Below are 15584 nucleotides of genomic sequence, written 5' to 3'. Positions count from 1 at the left end.
GGAGCGGCTAAGCAGTGACACCCGAGACAGGCGGAGAGAGTATGGGAGCACGCAGCAAGTCTGCCGAAGGAGAGAGGGCGCCAGCGAGGCGAAAGGCGAACTGGCGGCATTCTCCCACCTCGCTGCATGGAAATTTAAACGAATCATGAAATTTCTTAATTTTCCACTCAAACCGAAAACCGAAACGATTTTTTTGTTTGTTGTCGCTCCTGAACGAAATGATGAGTAACGTTTCGTTTTCGTTTCCGTTCCGGCCAGAAATATCGTGTTTTTTTTTTTTTTTTCGTTTTGCGGCTCCGGATTTCGTTCCGTTCCGACACCCCGTTTTATTGTACTGTATTAGTGTATTTATTTATGTCATCTACATTACCATGCTTCTGCACTTGTCTATGCGTTATTTGTTTTTAACACTATTCCAAGCACTGCCACCGTTATTTTGTTTTAGATGGACTCGCTTGTATATTTTTGTGAGTGTTCACTCCTGCGTGGGCCCGTGTAAGAGCCTTAAAAATCCAGCAAAAAAATATTAATATAAAAATCACAAGGTCTCCTGCTTAAACTTAGCCCATATTTTAATATATTTCGAAACTCTTTTCTAACACGCCGCCCAAAATGAAGTTTGGCATTGTTTTCTTTTTTAATAAACCTTAGCGCCGCTTTTGTCAGTTATTAAAAAAGCAGGGCGCACATCTGGCTCCGAAATGTGTGATATAAATGAATGTGATGGCAAGCGGACGCATATCAGCGACCCTAGGCTATGTTCCGGTTATCTAAAAGCGTGATATAGGCATTGTTTAGCACCACTTTTCTAGCATAAACGTGTACCCTAATTAATAAGGTACTAACATGTTTTCGCGTGAATTAACTGAGCGGTAGTTACATGATGTTTTGCGCATGCTATACACTTTTTGTTATAAATGTCAAAAATAGCCCTAACTGGGGAAACTGTGAATGGCAAGAGCTATGGTATACTGGCTGCGCTATACGCGCACCCATTTTGGAGGCAACGAAGCCAGCTTTAAAATATGCGTCAAGGGAAGCGCTGATTGTATATGTGATCGCGAATTCGCATCCACGTGGCGTCCGTAGACAAAATGCCGCAGCGAGGCTGCACAATACTTTGCGAGGAGAAGGACGTTGCCGAATTTGCAAGCTGGAGCAGCTTTTCAATGCTCCAAACCCCCTTTGAGAGGCACGTTTGGAATACAGAATGCGAGCGCTTTCTTCGGAGGGCGGATGCAAACAGTGCGAAAATATATACGGGACCACCACACGAGCAGACAAACGCTGTGGTAACGTAAGAGCTTAGGTTATCAGACAATGCCGCCTCACGCGATTTTCTGATGCGTTGCCCCCATTGGTGTTTGCACATGCGTACACCCATGCGTGCGCGCTGAGTGCAAACTCTGGCCGAGCTACGAAAAAAGGGTCACGCGATTGTGCACAGCGCTGTCATTGGCGGAGTTCCTTGCCAATACAAAGGGGGCAGAAGCGAAGGACTGGCCTCGCCAATTACTGCAAAAGCGAGGCTTGATTAGCTGAACACATTGCTGAGCAAGTTGGTTCGTACTGTTTTCTTTTTTTTTTTTTTTTTTTGCAGCATAAAAGACACTACGACAAACTAAAACACAACTACAGGGCGGGTGCTCGATTCGCAGCTGGTTATATTGAAGATTGTCTGGTATGCACACCATCTTTTAAAAACAGTTTAAAGCACGACAGATACGGTGACACAGTTGCATGCGTCTGTTCTCCGGCGTACAAATGAACTTAACTTTCTAAGAACTTTCAATGCACCCGTTTGGCACTATCTGTCGTGCTTTATTAAACTGCGCCTTTAATGCTGCCGTTAAAAATGGCATTTATGCTTCCAATAAAACCAACTGGGAGTCAAACGCCTGTCCTGGGGTTCTCTTTTATTTTTATCGTTGCCTCTCTTCGCGCTCTAATTTAAACAGAAGGAGGAGGTTTGAGTAGTGCTTTCGAAAACAATGAACACCTTTTTTTTTTAAATAGGGACACTATTTTTAGTAAGTTGGCAGTCTTTTGCGTCAATCCGAGCCGCTTACTTTACTCGCACTAGTGGATAAATTACATATTTTTTTTGCAGGGGAACCTTCTGCTTGGGGGAAGGAAATAACAGCGGATAAGGATCAATGTTGGGAAGGGCCTGTCATCAAAAAGGACCCGAGCGTGTCTGTGTACATACTTGTCTAGTTACTACGCAGTCGGTCAACCCATTTTCGCCACCCCTCCACCCCCAAACTGAATACGAGGTATCGTCACCCATACCGTAAAAGCTTACAGGAAGAGCTAATCTCTGGCCAAAATCGAGGCTGGCACTATGGTTTCCATACAGGGGCAGGATACCTTGAGAAGCCTCTTCTTCTTGACGATTATGATGCTGTCGACAACAAACCCTATGAGCGCGGGCACTCCGTACGTGAGCGACAGCTCTATCATCCGAGCCACGGGGTCCTCGCTGGCTTCGTCCGAAATAGAGGCCGGATTCAGCTTCAGTTCATCCAGCACCTTGATCAGGACCTCCGGGTGCTTCCGCTCGAGGCTGTGGTGGTCTACGCATTTGTGAAACAGCTTGTAGGCCTTTTGCTGGGCGGTCATATGCTCCGGGTACATATTCACATTTTCCTCCAATGCTAACTCGTAAGCCTTGGTAGCCAGGGCATGATTCATCTGCAGCGGGAGGGGGTAGAAGATACGTGCCATCAAGGTCTGTCATTTTTTTTTGCACTCTTACGAGCTCAAACAGGGACGAAATGAGAACTGATATAAATACTCGTATGTAAAGTTGGTTTACAGCAGCCACTAGTCAACTATTTTTGAAAGACGTCGTATTACAATCGATGTCAGGTTGAAATTGAACACTGAGGCAGTATCCTCTGGGCATCCTGCCTTGAAATAAACTCGAAACCTTCCATTTACAGTTGTGCAGTGAACATCAATGTCAGTTTTAAACTGAGAAATATATTTCTGGGGGACGGCAGCGCGACAGTCGGGGTCTACTTCTCTGTCCATCTGTCCATCGAATCCCTGCAACGGCAACAAAATGTCGCGGTCCTTCGCAGTTTTCTGAGCATGGAATGCTAGAAACATTGCAGGGTGTGTTTTGGTCGGCGATGCCTTTGTGGTTCATATATACCGGTCCCCTTACTTACTAGGATTAGAATAACGGGAGCCCGATCAGGACTCATCTTGGCTTGCTTTGCTGCACGTTATGTAAAAGAGCGTTGGAGTATTTGCACGTCAATCTCTTCCATGTTGGGCCCTGCCCTCCGAATATTGTTCCAGAATCCACCTGCTGGTGGACTTTCATTTTCTGATGGATGCAAAAAGCGAAAGCGCCCGTGAGTTCGAGATTTCGGCGCCTGTTAAAGATCCCCAGGTACTTCAAATTAATCCGGAGCCCTCCACTACAGCGCGCCTCATCGCCAGTGTAGCATTGGCACGTTGAACCCTACAATCAGTTCAGCTCAGAACTTGCATTTTACGTTTTCTAGAACAATAAATGCTTGTTTACTTATAGGCACAACAGAAAAGCTGCTCTTCACTGGCGCTGCGTGTGTCTATGTGTGTGCGCGTGCGTGTACGGGCATGCGTGTTGGTGCCTGTGTGGAAGCTGACTTGTTTGTTGTTACAGGAATGCAGGTAGCATTTCCTCGTGCTGGTAGGGAACAGCAGCTCGACTCCAAAGGCACGATGAGCGCTATGTTTCTGCAGCATATTCTTATCCGATAAGTTTGCAAGTTAAACCCTACAATATCACGTTTTTTTTTTTGTTTGTTTGTTTTTTTGCACTTGGCTGTCACTAAGCGCTTACCGAACCCGTTCAACGCTCGTGAACCGGTATGCTGCTTGTTTAGGTGAACCGAAGTTCAACCGTAAATGAAGCCGGCCGAACCTTTTTTTTCCACACCATGTGTTCAAACTACAAAACCTGGGCGTAATCAACCCAAAAGTCGATATTAACCATGATGCGGCTAAAAGATATAAATTTTGATGCCTGAGGTAGAGCGAAAACTTATTTCAAACCACTGTGATGCCGTCACGGTAAGTGGCGCAGCGGTAATGTGCATCGCACGCGTTTTCCCTCCTGTGGCCTATTACCGATAAACAAAGGTTCTAGACTCCACCAAATATTCAAATAATGGGTGGCACCAGTTGAAATGTACAATGCAGCCACAAAATAAGATTTCGATTAATTCAGTTCAATGTTCTTTTACGAACATCTTCCACCTACTTTTGTGGGGTCTATCTAGGTTTTAGCTGAAAACTCCGAACCGTATACATATAGCTAATGCAGATTACCTCGCACACGCGTAACTTTTGTGAGGAAATTTGAATTGTCAACGTTTTGGGCTAATTAACAATGCCATTTCGAAATTGCATGAATACTATTTAGAAGTAGTCCAGTGTTTTACGGCATACCGTCTGGTTAGGTAAAGGCCTATTTGCAACGATGAAACGTATGTCACTGACCAAGTCAAAAAATTGGCCGCGTATCTGCTCCTTTCGTTGCAAATGACGTCAAAAGACGATAGTCTTTATCGGCTTTTGCGAAGTAAATGCCTCCCTTCGCTTTACCGCTCACCTCTCATGTTCCTCTTGCGTCGCGCTCCTCCCAAGGTAAAGACGCCAAATGTTTGCTTAAATCATTTTAAATTTCCCGGGTTCCACTGCTCCAAACCAGGTCTCTCGATGCGAACGCTGCCGTACGGCGGAGACGCGCGTTAATCGAGGCACCCTACTTCATAGAGTTTCTTACAATATATTGTGAGAAACTCTATGCCCTACTTCAACGTTTATAGAACCGCGTTTCCCTACTCCACGTGCGTTGCAAGCAGAACGTGGAAACTATCCAGTGGAACCTTGCGTAACTGTTGCCGGTTGATTTCTTAAAATGGCGCCAGAAGCTATAGTGGCGCGGGCGACAGCAGGCGACGGCGGAGTGAATTCTTTTTCTGCAGTTGCTGAAGTATTTAATTTCGCAAAAGTCAAGCATGTTTGAATTTTTATAAAGGAACACTGCAATTGTCACTTTTGTATTGATTTGTTGTCTCATATTTGCGTAATGTCTTGTTCTTTTTACGCCCAGGTTTTGATTACGCCCAGGTTTTGTAGTTTCAACACATGGTGTGGAAAAAAAAGTATGAACATTACACCGGACCCAGACGGGTAGATTTAGCTGTGACTATATAAGACTATTGCGCAGGCATTGTTTTGCTTTGGCCGGGTGGCTGAATCGAGTCACAGACAGACGGACAGACAGACAGACAGACAGACAGACAGACATACAGACAGACCAAAATTTCTGGGTTTAAGTAGCCCAAGAAAGACTATCGTCTTTAAAAATGACATTTCAGTACCCCTGCGAGTACCTTGTTCACAAACAAGGTACTTGTAGGAGTACCGAAACGTCAAACAGCCTTTTTGACTTGGTCAGTGACCTCCGTTTCATCGCTGCAAATACTATTTATCATTGTGACAATAAATATTTACTTGGCAGTAAATATTTACTTATAGGCAACACAATTTTCCGCCGATATTAAATTTAGCGCAAACATTCCCGTTTACAGCACCGGAAATGAAACACTCAGGCATACTCCTTCTTCCGGGCTGATTGCTGGTGAAATGCTGCGTCCGCTACGCTCCCACAAAACCTACACGGAAATAAAGTAGTGCTTTTAAAGACGATAGTCTTTCCTTGGCTACTTAAACCCAGAAATTTTGGTCTGTCTGTATGTATGTCTGTCTGTTTGTCTGTGACTCGATTAAGCCACCCGGCCAAAGTAAAACAATGCCTGCGAAATTGTCTTATATAAATCTACCCGTCTAAGTACGGTGTAATGTTCATACTTGTCAACATTGTTGGAGAAGAACAAGACATTACGCAACTATAAGACAACAAATAATACAGAAGTGATATTGGCAGTGTTCCTTTATAAAAAATCATACATGCTTGATTTTCGCGAAATTAAATACTTCATCAACTGCAGAAAAAAAAAGTCACTCCGCCGTCGCCTGCTGTCGCCCGCGCCACTATAGCTTCTGGCGCCATTTTAAGAAATCAACCGGCAACAGTTACGAAAGGTTCCACTAGATAGGTTTCACGTTCTGCTTGCAACGCACGTGGAGTGGGGAAACGCGGTTCTATAAACGTTGAAGTAGGGCGCCTCGATTCACGCGCGTCTTCGCCGTACGGCAGCGTTGGCATCGAGACACCCGGCCTGGAGCAGTGGAACGCGGGAAATTTAAAATGATTTAAGCAAACCTTTGCCATCTTTACCTTGGGAGGAGCGCGACGCAAGAGGAACAACATGAGAGGTGAGCGGGAAAGCGAAGGGAGGCATTTACTTGGCAAAAGTCGATAAAGACTATCGTCTTTTGTCAACATTTGCAACGAAAGGAGCAGATACGCAGCCAATTTTTCTGTTAATAAAATACCGACTTTAACATTTTCTGTTCATAGTTTTAGCTTAGTGCGCACGTACATTTTTCTACTTCGAGCCTAAGACGACATATTCAATGCTGAAGTTTCGCGTATAATTGTAGCGTCTATGAGCTAACGTATTCCTCACTTGTTTGTTTAGCCTTAAGATATATATCCCAAAACAGATACTGTCCAGTCAATGCAGTATGCTCTGTGTCTGCAGAGCTGTGTCATGCATAGTAATTCACTTTTCGCTCAGGTAAACTCGTTTCATAATGATAGGAACAAATAAACGTTAATGCGGTTAATATACTGCAGCCAAAACTTGACCTAACGAAACTCGATCTTACGAATTTCGCGATCTAACTAACGAATTCGGATTCCCCCGCAGGTGCTTATATATACGGCTCAATGCTTTGCTGAACTCGAACTAACGAAATAGATTCAGCGCCCTTCCGGATTTAACGAAGTATTGCGAGAGGTAGGCACATTTAAAAGGAATAAGTTATGAATGTATTCTGTTGGCACGCCACGGATATTATTGTGCCACGTCAGAAAAAAAAACTAAGCATCTGGTTTCGTTTTTACGGAGCCTTACGCAATAAACTCAGCAATGTACACTTAGTTTCTGGCGCACAAGAGGTGCCAGAGGATGCTGACGACCCAGTAACTGCTGAAGCTCCTGTGCCCCTTCCAGGAGTGGTAATGAACGCTATTGACTGGCCCAGGCACTTTTCTGGGGCTCACGAAGGAACCGCGCACGCAGGCGAAAATCACTGGCTTTTTTTGGAGGGAAATAAATTTGTTCCCTCTAGAAGCGCTGGCGTTTTATTGATATTTTTAACGGCGAACATTTAAGACATTGGTAAATTTTCGGCATGCGAGCGCCGCGGCCGCCGCATGCGCACTGAGCTGAATTGCTGACTCGTCAAGGTAGGTGCAGGGATGCGCCTCCCTCTACAGATCGAATGTATGCAATCAACTGCTCGTGAAATAACAGTCCCGATTTTACGATTTTCGCGATTTAACGAAATAATTGGTGGTTCCCGGTGACTTCGTTAGATTGTGTTTTAACTGCATATAGTTTGAGATGAGCGTTCCCGCTTCGGACATGGATGGAGTACCATAGACGCATGTCTATCAAATAGACGCACCTAGGTAAGCTGCGCGTCGCATTCACGGGCCCTTGCTGCCTGCATACGCAGTGCATGTGAGAAGTGTCTTGGCCTGCTTACCTCCGCCAGCATTGTCTTCCTGGGTGACTCGAAGAGTCCGCACGCGTAGGCGTGGAAAGACATGCATGGATCCACGCCGAAATGAATTGTTTGGCTTAGAAATTGCAAGTTGCGAATGCATTCGTCCGATATGCACTTCGAAGACTGCGGCAGTGTAGTCTTCTCCGCCTCCTATAAAAAAGACTAACGTTATATATGTATTGTATATAGAGACCTAATGTGTTTGTATAAAAATACTACGAAGACATAACTTTGTTAACCTGAAAGTAAACTAAAATGTTGCAATAAAAAGGGAGGAAGATATTTTTAAAGCCTAATGTATTTGCATGAGTGAACTCGCAAGCTGTGTACAATATTTGCGTTAAATATGCACAAGCAGCTATTGCTATTGGCCGCGCTGCAAATTAGCTTGCATCGCTGAACAAAAAGAATGCTTTGCGATGTTGCCCTACCAAACAATACCCAACAATACCCAATACCCCTCATAGCCGATAAAAACTTTCGAACGCCTGGGTAACTTTATTAATACAGATAAGTTTGCCGCTGTTGCGTTATTTCCAAAACCGCAGTAATTTTCTCAAGTCGCTAATATTATCTAGGTAACCTTTAAAAATTTGCCGAAGATTAGGTACTATACCCAACAAACCTAGTTCCGAGTTGCCACTCCCGCACGTCGCACGATGAGGCGGTATTCACGCGGCGATGCGACTACGTGTAGCGGGCTTGCTTCCCGTTACGACTTTTGGCGTGCCTTTTGCCATGCAAACATTTGCGATCAAATATAACGATGTATTGCACAAAAATAACACTGTATACAAACGCATGCTACTAACCTGAAAGAGAGGCGTAAACATTGTGGTTAGCGGTATAGAAAAATGCGAAAATAACATCAGTCGGGCTCTTTTCAACCTATTATTGCAGGCACAAATACACACGTATACATTCACGACCTAACATTTGCGTCACGGCCCATAAAGGTTTCTTCTTTTCATATGCGCAGATGTTCTGGCGCCGTTCAACCCCATCGTGGGGAACCCGCCGCGGTGGTTCAGTGGCTATGGCGTTGTGCTGCTGAGCCCAAGGACGCGGGCTCGATTACCGGCCGTGGCGGCCGCTTTTCTGATGGAGGCGAAAAGCGAAAACGCCCGTGTGTCCCAAATTTCGGCGCACTTTAAAGATTTCTACGCGGTCAAAATTAATCCGGAGCCCTCCGCTACGGCGCGCCTTATCGCCTGTGTACCGTCAGCGAGTTGAACCCCACAATCAATCAATCCATAGAGTGGACTTGTGCCATCGAATATGCGCCGAAAAGGCGGGAACAGAGTCTACCGTTTCACCATTCATCTAGCTATCCGCGGAAATTGTCTGCTTCTCCAATACAATACGTTTCTGTGCGCTGATGAGTCTCAGGCTATTCGCTGATTCGATAGAACATGTACGCTGAACCCGCTGACCAAAGAACCGGAGTGCACCGCCTTGACCGCAAAAGTCGGCCGCCATTTCTACTGCCAAAAGGTAAAACGTTTGAATCCCGGTTGATGCACTACGTCAGACGACTCTGTGCCCATGATTGAATTACTGGTTTGTGATGGCAACGCATGACGAGGAACATCGAACCGAAAGCGATCGTCTGCAATGTCGCAAAGCGCCGAAAACCGACAGCCTGCTCGCCCCTTTGCGACGTCGTAAACACCTCACGACGTCTGGGATTTTGTGGTGGGAGCGTGCCTTTAAAACTACCAATGCCGAGGCTAAATAAGAGTAACCAAGTGAATTAAAAGGTACGAAATTGTAATAACAGGAAAAACAGTGAATCGGGAAAACACAACCAATAAACAGGAATAACTCGGAGTTACAACGAATAAAAATAAATTTAAGACAGTGCCTGAGTGGATTGAGTTAGAACAAAGTGAATAAAGAGGAATAAAAGTTATGAATGGAAATTAAGTTAAGTGTATTAAGACTAAATCAAGCTGATTAAGGAAAAAGACACGGGAAAATAAAAACAATGAATGTGAATTGGGAGGTATGAAAGTAACTTGACGTGAATAGATAAGTGGAATAAGTTAGACAAAAGGGAATTACCAGGAGCCAAAGTGGATTAAAATGAAACGGAGCAAATTACAAGAAAAGACAAAATAAATGCAGTGGAACTAAACGGAATGAGACTGCATTCATTTGAATCTGAATTTATAAAATAGGGTTACTCAATGAATTTAGGTATGTTAAAGTCAATTATGGAGAATTAAGAACGAAAGAAAATTAAGATGCATCGAAGTAAATTAGTAACGAAGACAAAGCAAACTCACAGGACCAATGTGAATTAATAATAATCAGTGTAAATTAAATTTGTTGGCTGGGTAACTAATTCAGGTTGGAGATTATTTACAGGAATCAAAGTGAACAAAAATGCTTCCAGGGCAAACTTGAAAGGAAGACCCAGCAAATTAAGAGGAAGCAATGACAATTAGAAAAATCAAAGTAACCTGAAGTTAATGAATCAGTGAATAAGATGTATAAACAAGAATTAACATCAACCAAGCGAAATAAAAATGATCAGGGGGAAGTAGGAAAAAAGGCAAAAAAAATGTGGAGGAGTCAAAGGTATTTAAAAGGAATAAAAGCGAATTATTTGAATCAAAGTTAATTATGGCGGGGTTTTCAGTGAATGCGAAAGTGAATTAAGATTAATGAAACTCAATTACAGGAACCAAAAGTGACATAGGATGGATCTAGGTCAGCAAAGGTGCAAGACAAAGCAAATTAAACAGATAATGTTAATTAAGGCGAATCGATGTTAATATAAGAAGCATAAAATTATATTAAATGTAATTCCCTCAGGCAAGAAATTTCATTTACTCTGATTCTTCATAATTCATATTTGTTTCTTTGAGTTGTATTGTTTTCATTACTAATTCACTTATTCACTTGGGTGCACCTTAATTGACTTTTACATCCATTCATTAACTGAAAGACCCGCCACAATTCATTTTGACTTAAATTAATTCACTTTTATTCCTCTTAATTCACATTGACTCCTCTATATTTTCTTTGTCTTATTTCTACTTCACTTCAATCTATCTTAATTCGCTTTGGTCGCTATTAATTCACGTTTATCCATAATTCACTCATGCATACACTTCAGGTTACTTTCTCTTAATTCCCATTTATTCGTCTTAATTCGCTGTGTCTTCTTTTCAAAGTTACCCTGGATTCATTTTTATTCATATTAATTCCTGTTAATGATATACGATCTGAATTAGTTCACTTAGTCGACAAATTTAATTTACAGTGATTCTTATTATTCACATTGGTCCTCTGAATCTGCTTTGTTTTCGTTAATAATTTACTTGGATCCACCTGGATTCACTTTTGGTTCCTGTTGATTTAGTTTGATTTACCTTAATTGACTTTAATATATCTTAATTCACTGAGTGACCCTCTTTGATTAACTCAATTCAGTATTATATCACTGAATTCCTCTGCATTTATTTTGTATTTTTTCATCATTTACTTTGATTCATCTTAATTCACTTTGGCTCCTGGTAATTCTGTTTTGTCTGACTTATTCCATTTATTTATTCACCTCAAGTTACTTTGATACTTCACAGTTCACATTCATTGCTTTTATTTTCATTGTCTTCTTCCTTAATGTGCTTGGTTTCATCTTAATGCACCTTCAGTTCCGTTCATAACTCTTATTCCTCTTTATTCACTTTGTTCTAACTTAATCCACTCCGTTATTCACTCTAATTTAGTTTGATTTGTTGTCACTCACACGGATTCCTGTTAATTTGCTATGTTGTCCTAACTCGCTTTTATTCCGGTTATTCCAATTTCGTACCTTTTAATTCAGGGCCGCAGACACGACTCAACTCTTCCACGGTCAGACAAGAACTGCGTACATCTCGTACCAAGTTTACGAGGGGCGAGCACCCCGCGGCGGCAGGCACGGCGTTTGTTCGGAGCGTCGGCGTGAGAACGAGAAAAGGGAGAGAGCCACGGTCACGCGTAAATGCGCCCAAAAGCACGTACGTTAAATAAACACGGTGCGCCACGCCACCCTCTTATTTAGCTTTGTCATCCTGTCTGATTTATAGTTTCTTTCAGAAATGCCCATTCCTGTTTTAGTTCCCTGCAAACGTAAAGGAGCCTTTAATACGACGGTTGTCGAACGCCGGTTTTCGTTCAAGGGCTTTTAAGGTAGACTGAATGACAGGACATATAAGGCTTTCAAGGTATCTCACAAATATCATTAATGTTATATAATAAATTTACCATGGTAACAATGCCGTGCTCCTGGAGCTCTTTTCCCTCTACGGGAGAAAATACACAACATAATTGCGCCCAACCATCCGCTAGGGCTCCGTTCAATGTGTTCGTTGCCCTCAATGCACGGCCGCTTCACTATAAAATAAGCTCTAGTAAATGCACCCACCGCGGTTGCTCAGTGGCTAAGGTACTGTGCTGCTGAGCCCGAAGACGGTGTTCGATTACCGGCCGCGGCGGCAGCTTTTCTGGTGGAGGCGAAAAGCCAAAACGCCCGTGTGTTCGAGATTTGGGCGCACGTACGTGAAGATCCCCACGCGGTCCAAATTAATCCTGAGCCCTCCACTACGGCGCGCCTTATCCCCTCTGCGCCGTCGGTGCGTTAAACCTCATAATCAATCAATCCAACCAGCAACACCGGCGCATAAATTTACAGCACGCTACACGCAAGGACACTTAGCAGGTTGACAGAAGGATGACACGGTAATGCTTTTGTTGAACAGAGACGCAGCAGACCAACCAGCCCTAGAGTTTCACACAATAATAACTTGTATGAAGCTCTATGAAACTAGCAGACAAATGATGACGCAGCAGCGGCGCGCGCACCGCAACGCCTTCTGTCCGTGCGCCTCGCGGCCGGTGCGCCAACAGCGCTCCTGGCGGCTCAAGTATCCTATGTAGCAGCGGTGGCCAAACATGTGAGTAAAGACAAGCTGGTCGTATCAGGGTGGCCGCGCAGGCGCAGAAGCAAGCCATCTCGAACCGGGTGTTACCGATAGGCGTCCTCCGTGTAGACCGCGGCACGCCGCTCAAGTGCGCTGCGGTCTGTACATGCATACGCCACGATGCATGGCCCCATCATGACGCCTCATCGTATCAGCTTGCACGGTAATGACTTCAATAGAAAAGAAAAAAAAACATTGTGCGAGTTCTTTACCGTATTGTAGTCCATCTATTAGTGTCCCAAAACAACAGAAATGCTTGCTACAGTCGACACACCCGTCAGCAGTGTTCACTAACGCGCAGTAAAAGGCGGATTGTGCTTACTCATGAGCAGAGGCAGCTTTACGTTAATCTGAACAACTTAAGCAGTGTTAATGTTTGTCTTACTGGCTGCAAGGATAAAAATTACCCGAGCCCACGCACCTGCGGGAGACTCCTAACTGCGGCTACGATGCCCATTACAGCAGCTGCGATGAGCACGGCGGAGGCGAGCAGCCAGAGTGGATTGAGCGGCTTCTTCTTAACCGGTTTCTGGGAGCAGAAGCGCAACAAAAAAGTGTTCGAATTCTCAATTTGCCCCCTGAAACAAAATATAAGGACTCGTTATCTGCAGATTGTTATGCTATAAGGACAATTAATATGTATGGAATTAATAGCTATTATTAATTAAATTAATGCCAATTAAGGAATCAAAACGTATGGTGCCATTGTTTTGGGGGTTGTACGTACACCTTTGGGGGGGGGGGGGGGGTTCTCGAGCCTTTATGCGTGTGCAGTCACCCAAAAACGAAACAGATCATGCGAGCGCGTGGCTTTCGGTACAGGCTGTGCAGTGCCACGTCCTAGAGAAGAGGCTGTGCCTATGCGCACTCAGGGCGATGGGTTTTCGGGCGATTTTTACCAAGACTTGAAAAATGCACGTCCCGCTTTAGATCAAGCGGGGCGATGCTTTGCCGTAGGGTGCCGCGATGCTACTACAGCGGCAACGCTGGCACCGGAACCCTTTACTCAGACGGTGTATATATGGCCACACTGGATGAAGCCGCCGTTTGGGCGCCCGGCTGTTATCCCGGCGTGAACTACGCCTTCTTGACTGCGTCTTCACACATATGCACGGTTGCGTAAGCTAATAGAGCCTAAAACGTAAACAGGAAATTTCTAATTTTGTCAACTAATCTCCTCCAGAAAACAAACACGAAAGCGTGTGACCTGAAGGCAGCCGGCAAAACCTCACGGGTGCACTATAAAACGTTTTCAGCATTTCTGGGCACGCATTACGTTTCGAGTACCTCCGCTATCTATAGGTTGGACAATTAGTATCTCGGTGGAGACACGAAGGAGCGCTCCCTCGAAGTGTTGGACACTCCCCGTATCACCAAAACTGATACGAAGTCCGTATTTTACCGTGGTGCTTTATAAAAGCAACTCCGCTTTGAGTTCTCGGCATAAAGCTCTTTATGCGCGATTATTTGCAGCCAATGTTGGGTAAAAACTCAGCCTCGGGGTGTATTGCAACTCCTTGCGATAAAGGACTCACACCGTTAATAGGCTATGTCCACTAGATCCCTGATCGCAGAATGATCATTGTACGAAGGAAGAGAAACTGAATAGCTTCTCTTCGACAGGGCCCTACGACAGGGCGTCCACCTTTATTGGAGTATTGCAATACACAAGAAGAGACGGGGCAGGCACCGGCTTGAAACTAAATCGGCTCCTGTGCTACGTTTCCTCGGAAACGGCTGCATCTGCTTTTTCATTTTGACAGCAACCAGTTTTTCCAGCTACGCGTCTCAAAAAAAGTAGGTCGGAAGACGTTGGAGGTGAAGTTTGTGTTGTGTTGCGGGCGGTGGCCGACGACAAGAGCCCGGCGCTGGAGCGGGCGCGACGTACGCCGGCACACCAGACCACCGCACGAGCCAGGGGTGCGAGACCGACCCGCTTGAGAACCACAATCGACTGGACCGACAAGCGGCCGTCTATTCCCGATTACCCATGACGACACGCCGGCACACGTGATTGGCCGACTCCAATTGCGTGTGTTGTTGGACAACGACATCTATTACACGCGGTCCGACACAGCGGCGCACCTAGTGCACATACGCTCAGGAGGAGATCGCCACTGCCCTACACCACAGTCTGCAATGTATCAGGGCCTAGGAAACGTGAACTAATGCTCGGGTTCCCTCCATGTGTTGGACTGCTTCTTCATTCGCACCAGTTCTAACTTCCTCGCTGTGCAAAAGTGTTGGGCATGCATCGCTGACTTGCTGGAGCACCAACTGCTCTTAGGCATATAAATGCTGGCAGAGCGTGTGATTTGCGACAGATTACACAGGTCCTCTATAGCGGCTTGTGCATTCTGCTGCAACTCGCGAGGTTGCTGGTTCAAAACCCCGTTCCGGCAGCCATTTTGTCTGCGGAGGAGAATGTATAAACCACAACGCACGGCGTCAGTGCCGGTCAAGCAATCTCAATTGATAGGCAGCATCCCACTACGCCGCCACTCGTATAGCTCCACTGTATCGTATAACCAAAACTGAAATCCCAACTTTCTTTTCCGCTACAGAATAGCCCATATTCTCTTCAGCTGAGAACTGCCCCGCTCAACGGTTATTCCACAGCTACACTCGCGATGCACAGTGCCACGGGGATTAAGAGTCACGTGAGGTAATCCACCTTGGCGCACTATAATTCGGACACCCATCTGCTCGCCTTGACACTGCTAGAGTTATGGTATTGTGGCAGCCTCTGGTGGCCTCAACAACGCTTGGCACAATCGGATCATTCACCAGAAAATCGTCCACAAGGTGGTTTGGGGTGTCCATTCTCCCGATACGTAAACACGAATGGAATGAACGCAAAGGTAAAACTACATCGTGGAGGAAAACATAAACGTGTCTTATAAGCGC

The 15584-nt window shown here is 44.9% G+C and overlaps 1 protein-coding gene across 1 annotated transcript in view; it reads right to left on the bottom strand.

Annotated features, from left to right (window-relative positions):
• Positions 1 to 15584, bottom strand: part of LOC144159698 (neprilysin-like) — a 67700-nt gene that overhangs the window by 49620 nt on the left and 2496 nt on the right. The window contains exons 2-4 of the mRNA XM_077691364.1: positions 13099 to 13206; positions 7684 to 7827; positions 2371 to 2694 (exon numbers count right to left, since the gene is read on the bottom strand). Coding sequence (XP_077547490.1) covers positions 2371 to 2694; positions 7684 to 7827; positions 13099 to 13206 — 576 coding nt within the window. The remainder of the gene's footprint in view (positions 1 to 2370; positions 2695 to 7683; positions 7828 to 13098; positions 13207 to 15584) is intronic.

This window comes from Haemaphysalis longicornis, unplaced genomic scaffold (assembly GCF_048455015.1).
Source record: "Haemaphysalis longicornis isolate Haplotype H1 unplaced genomic scaffold, Haemaphysalis longicornis Haplotype H1 scaffold_1, whole genome shotgun sequence".
Taxonomy (NCBI): Eukaryota; Metazoa; Arthropoda; class Arachnida; order Ixodida; family Ixodidae; genus Haemaphysalis; species Haemaphysalis longicornis.
The sequence above is the reverse complement of the archived record's forward strand: the minus strand, read 5'-3'. Positions and strand labels throughout refer to the sequence as shown.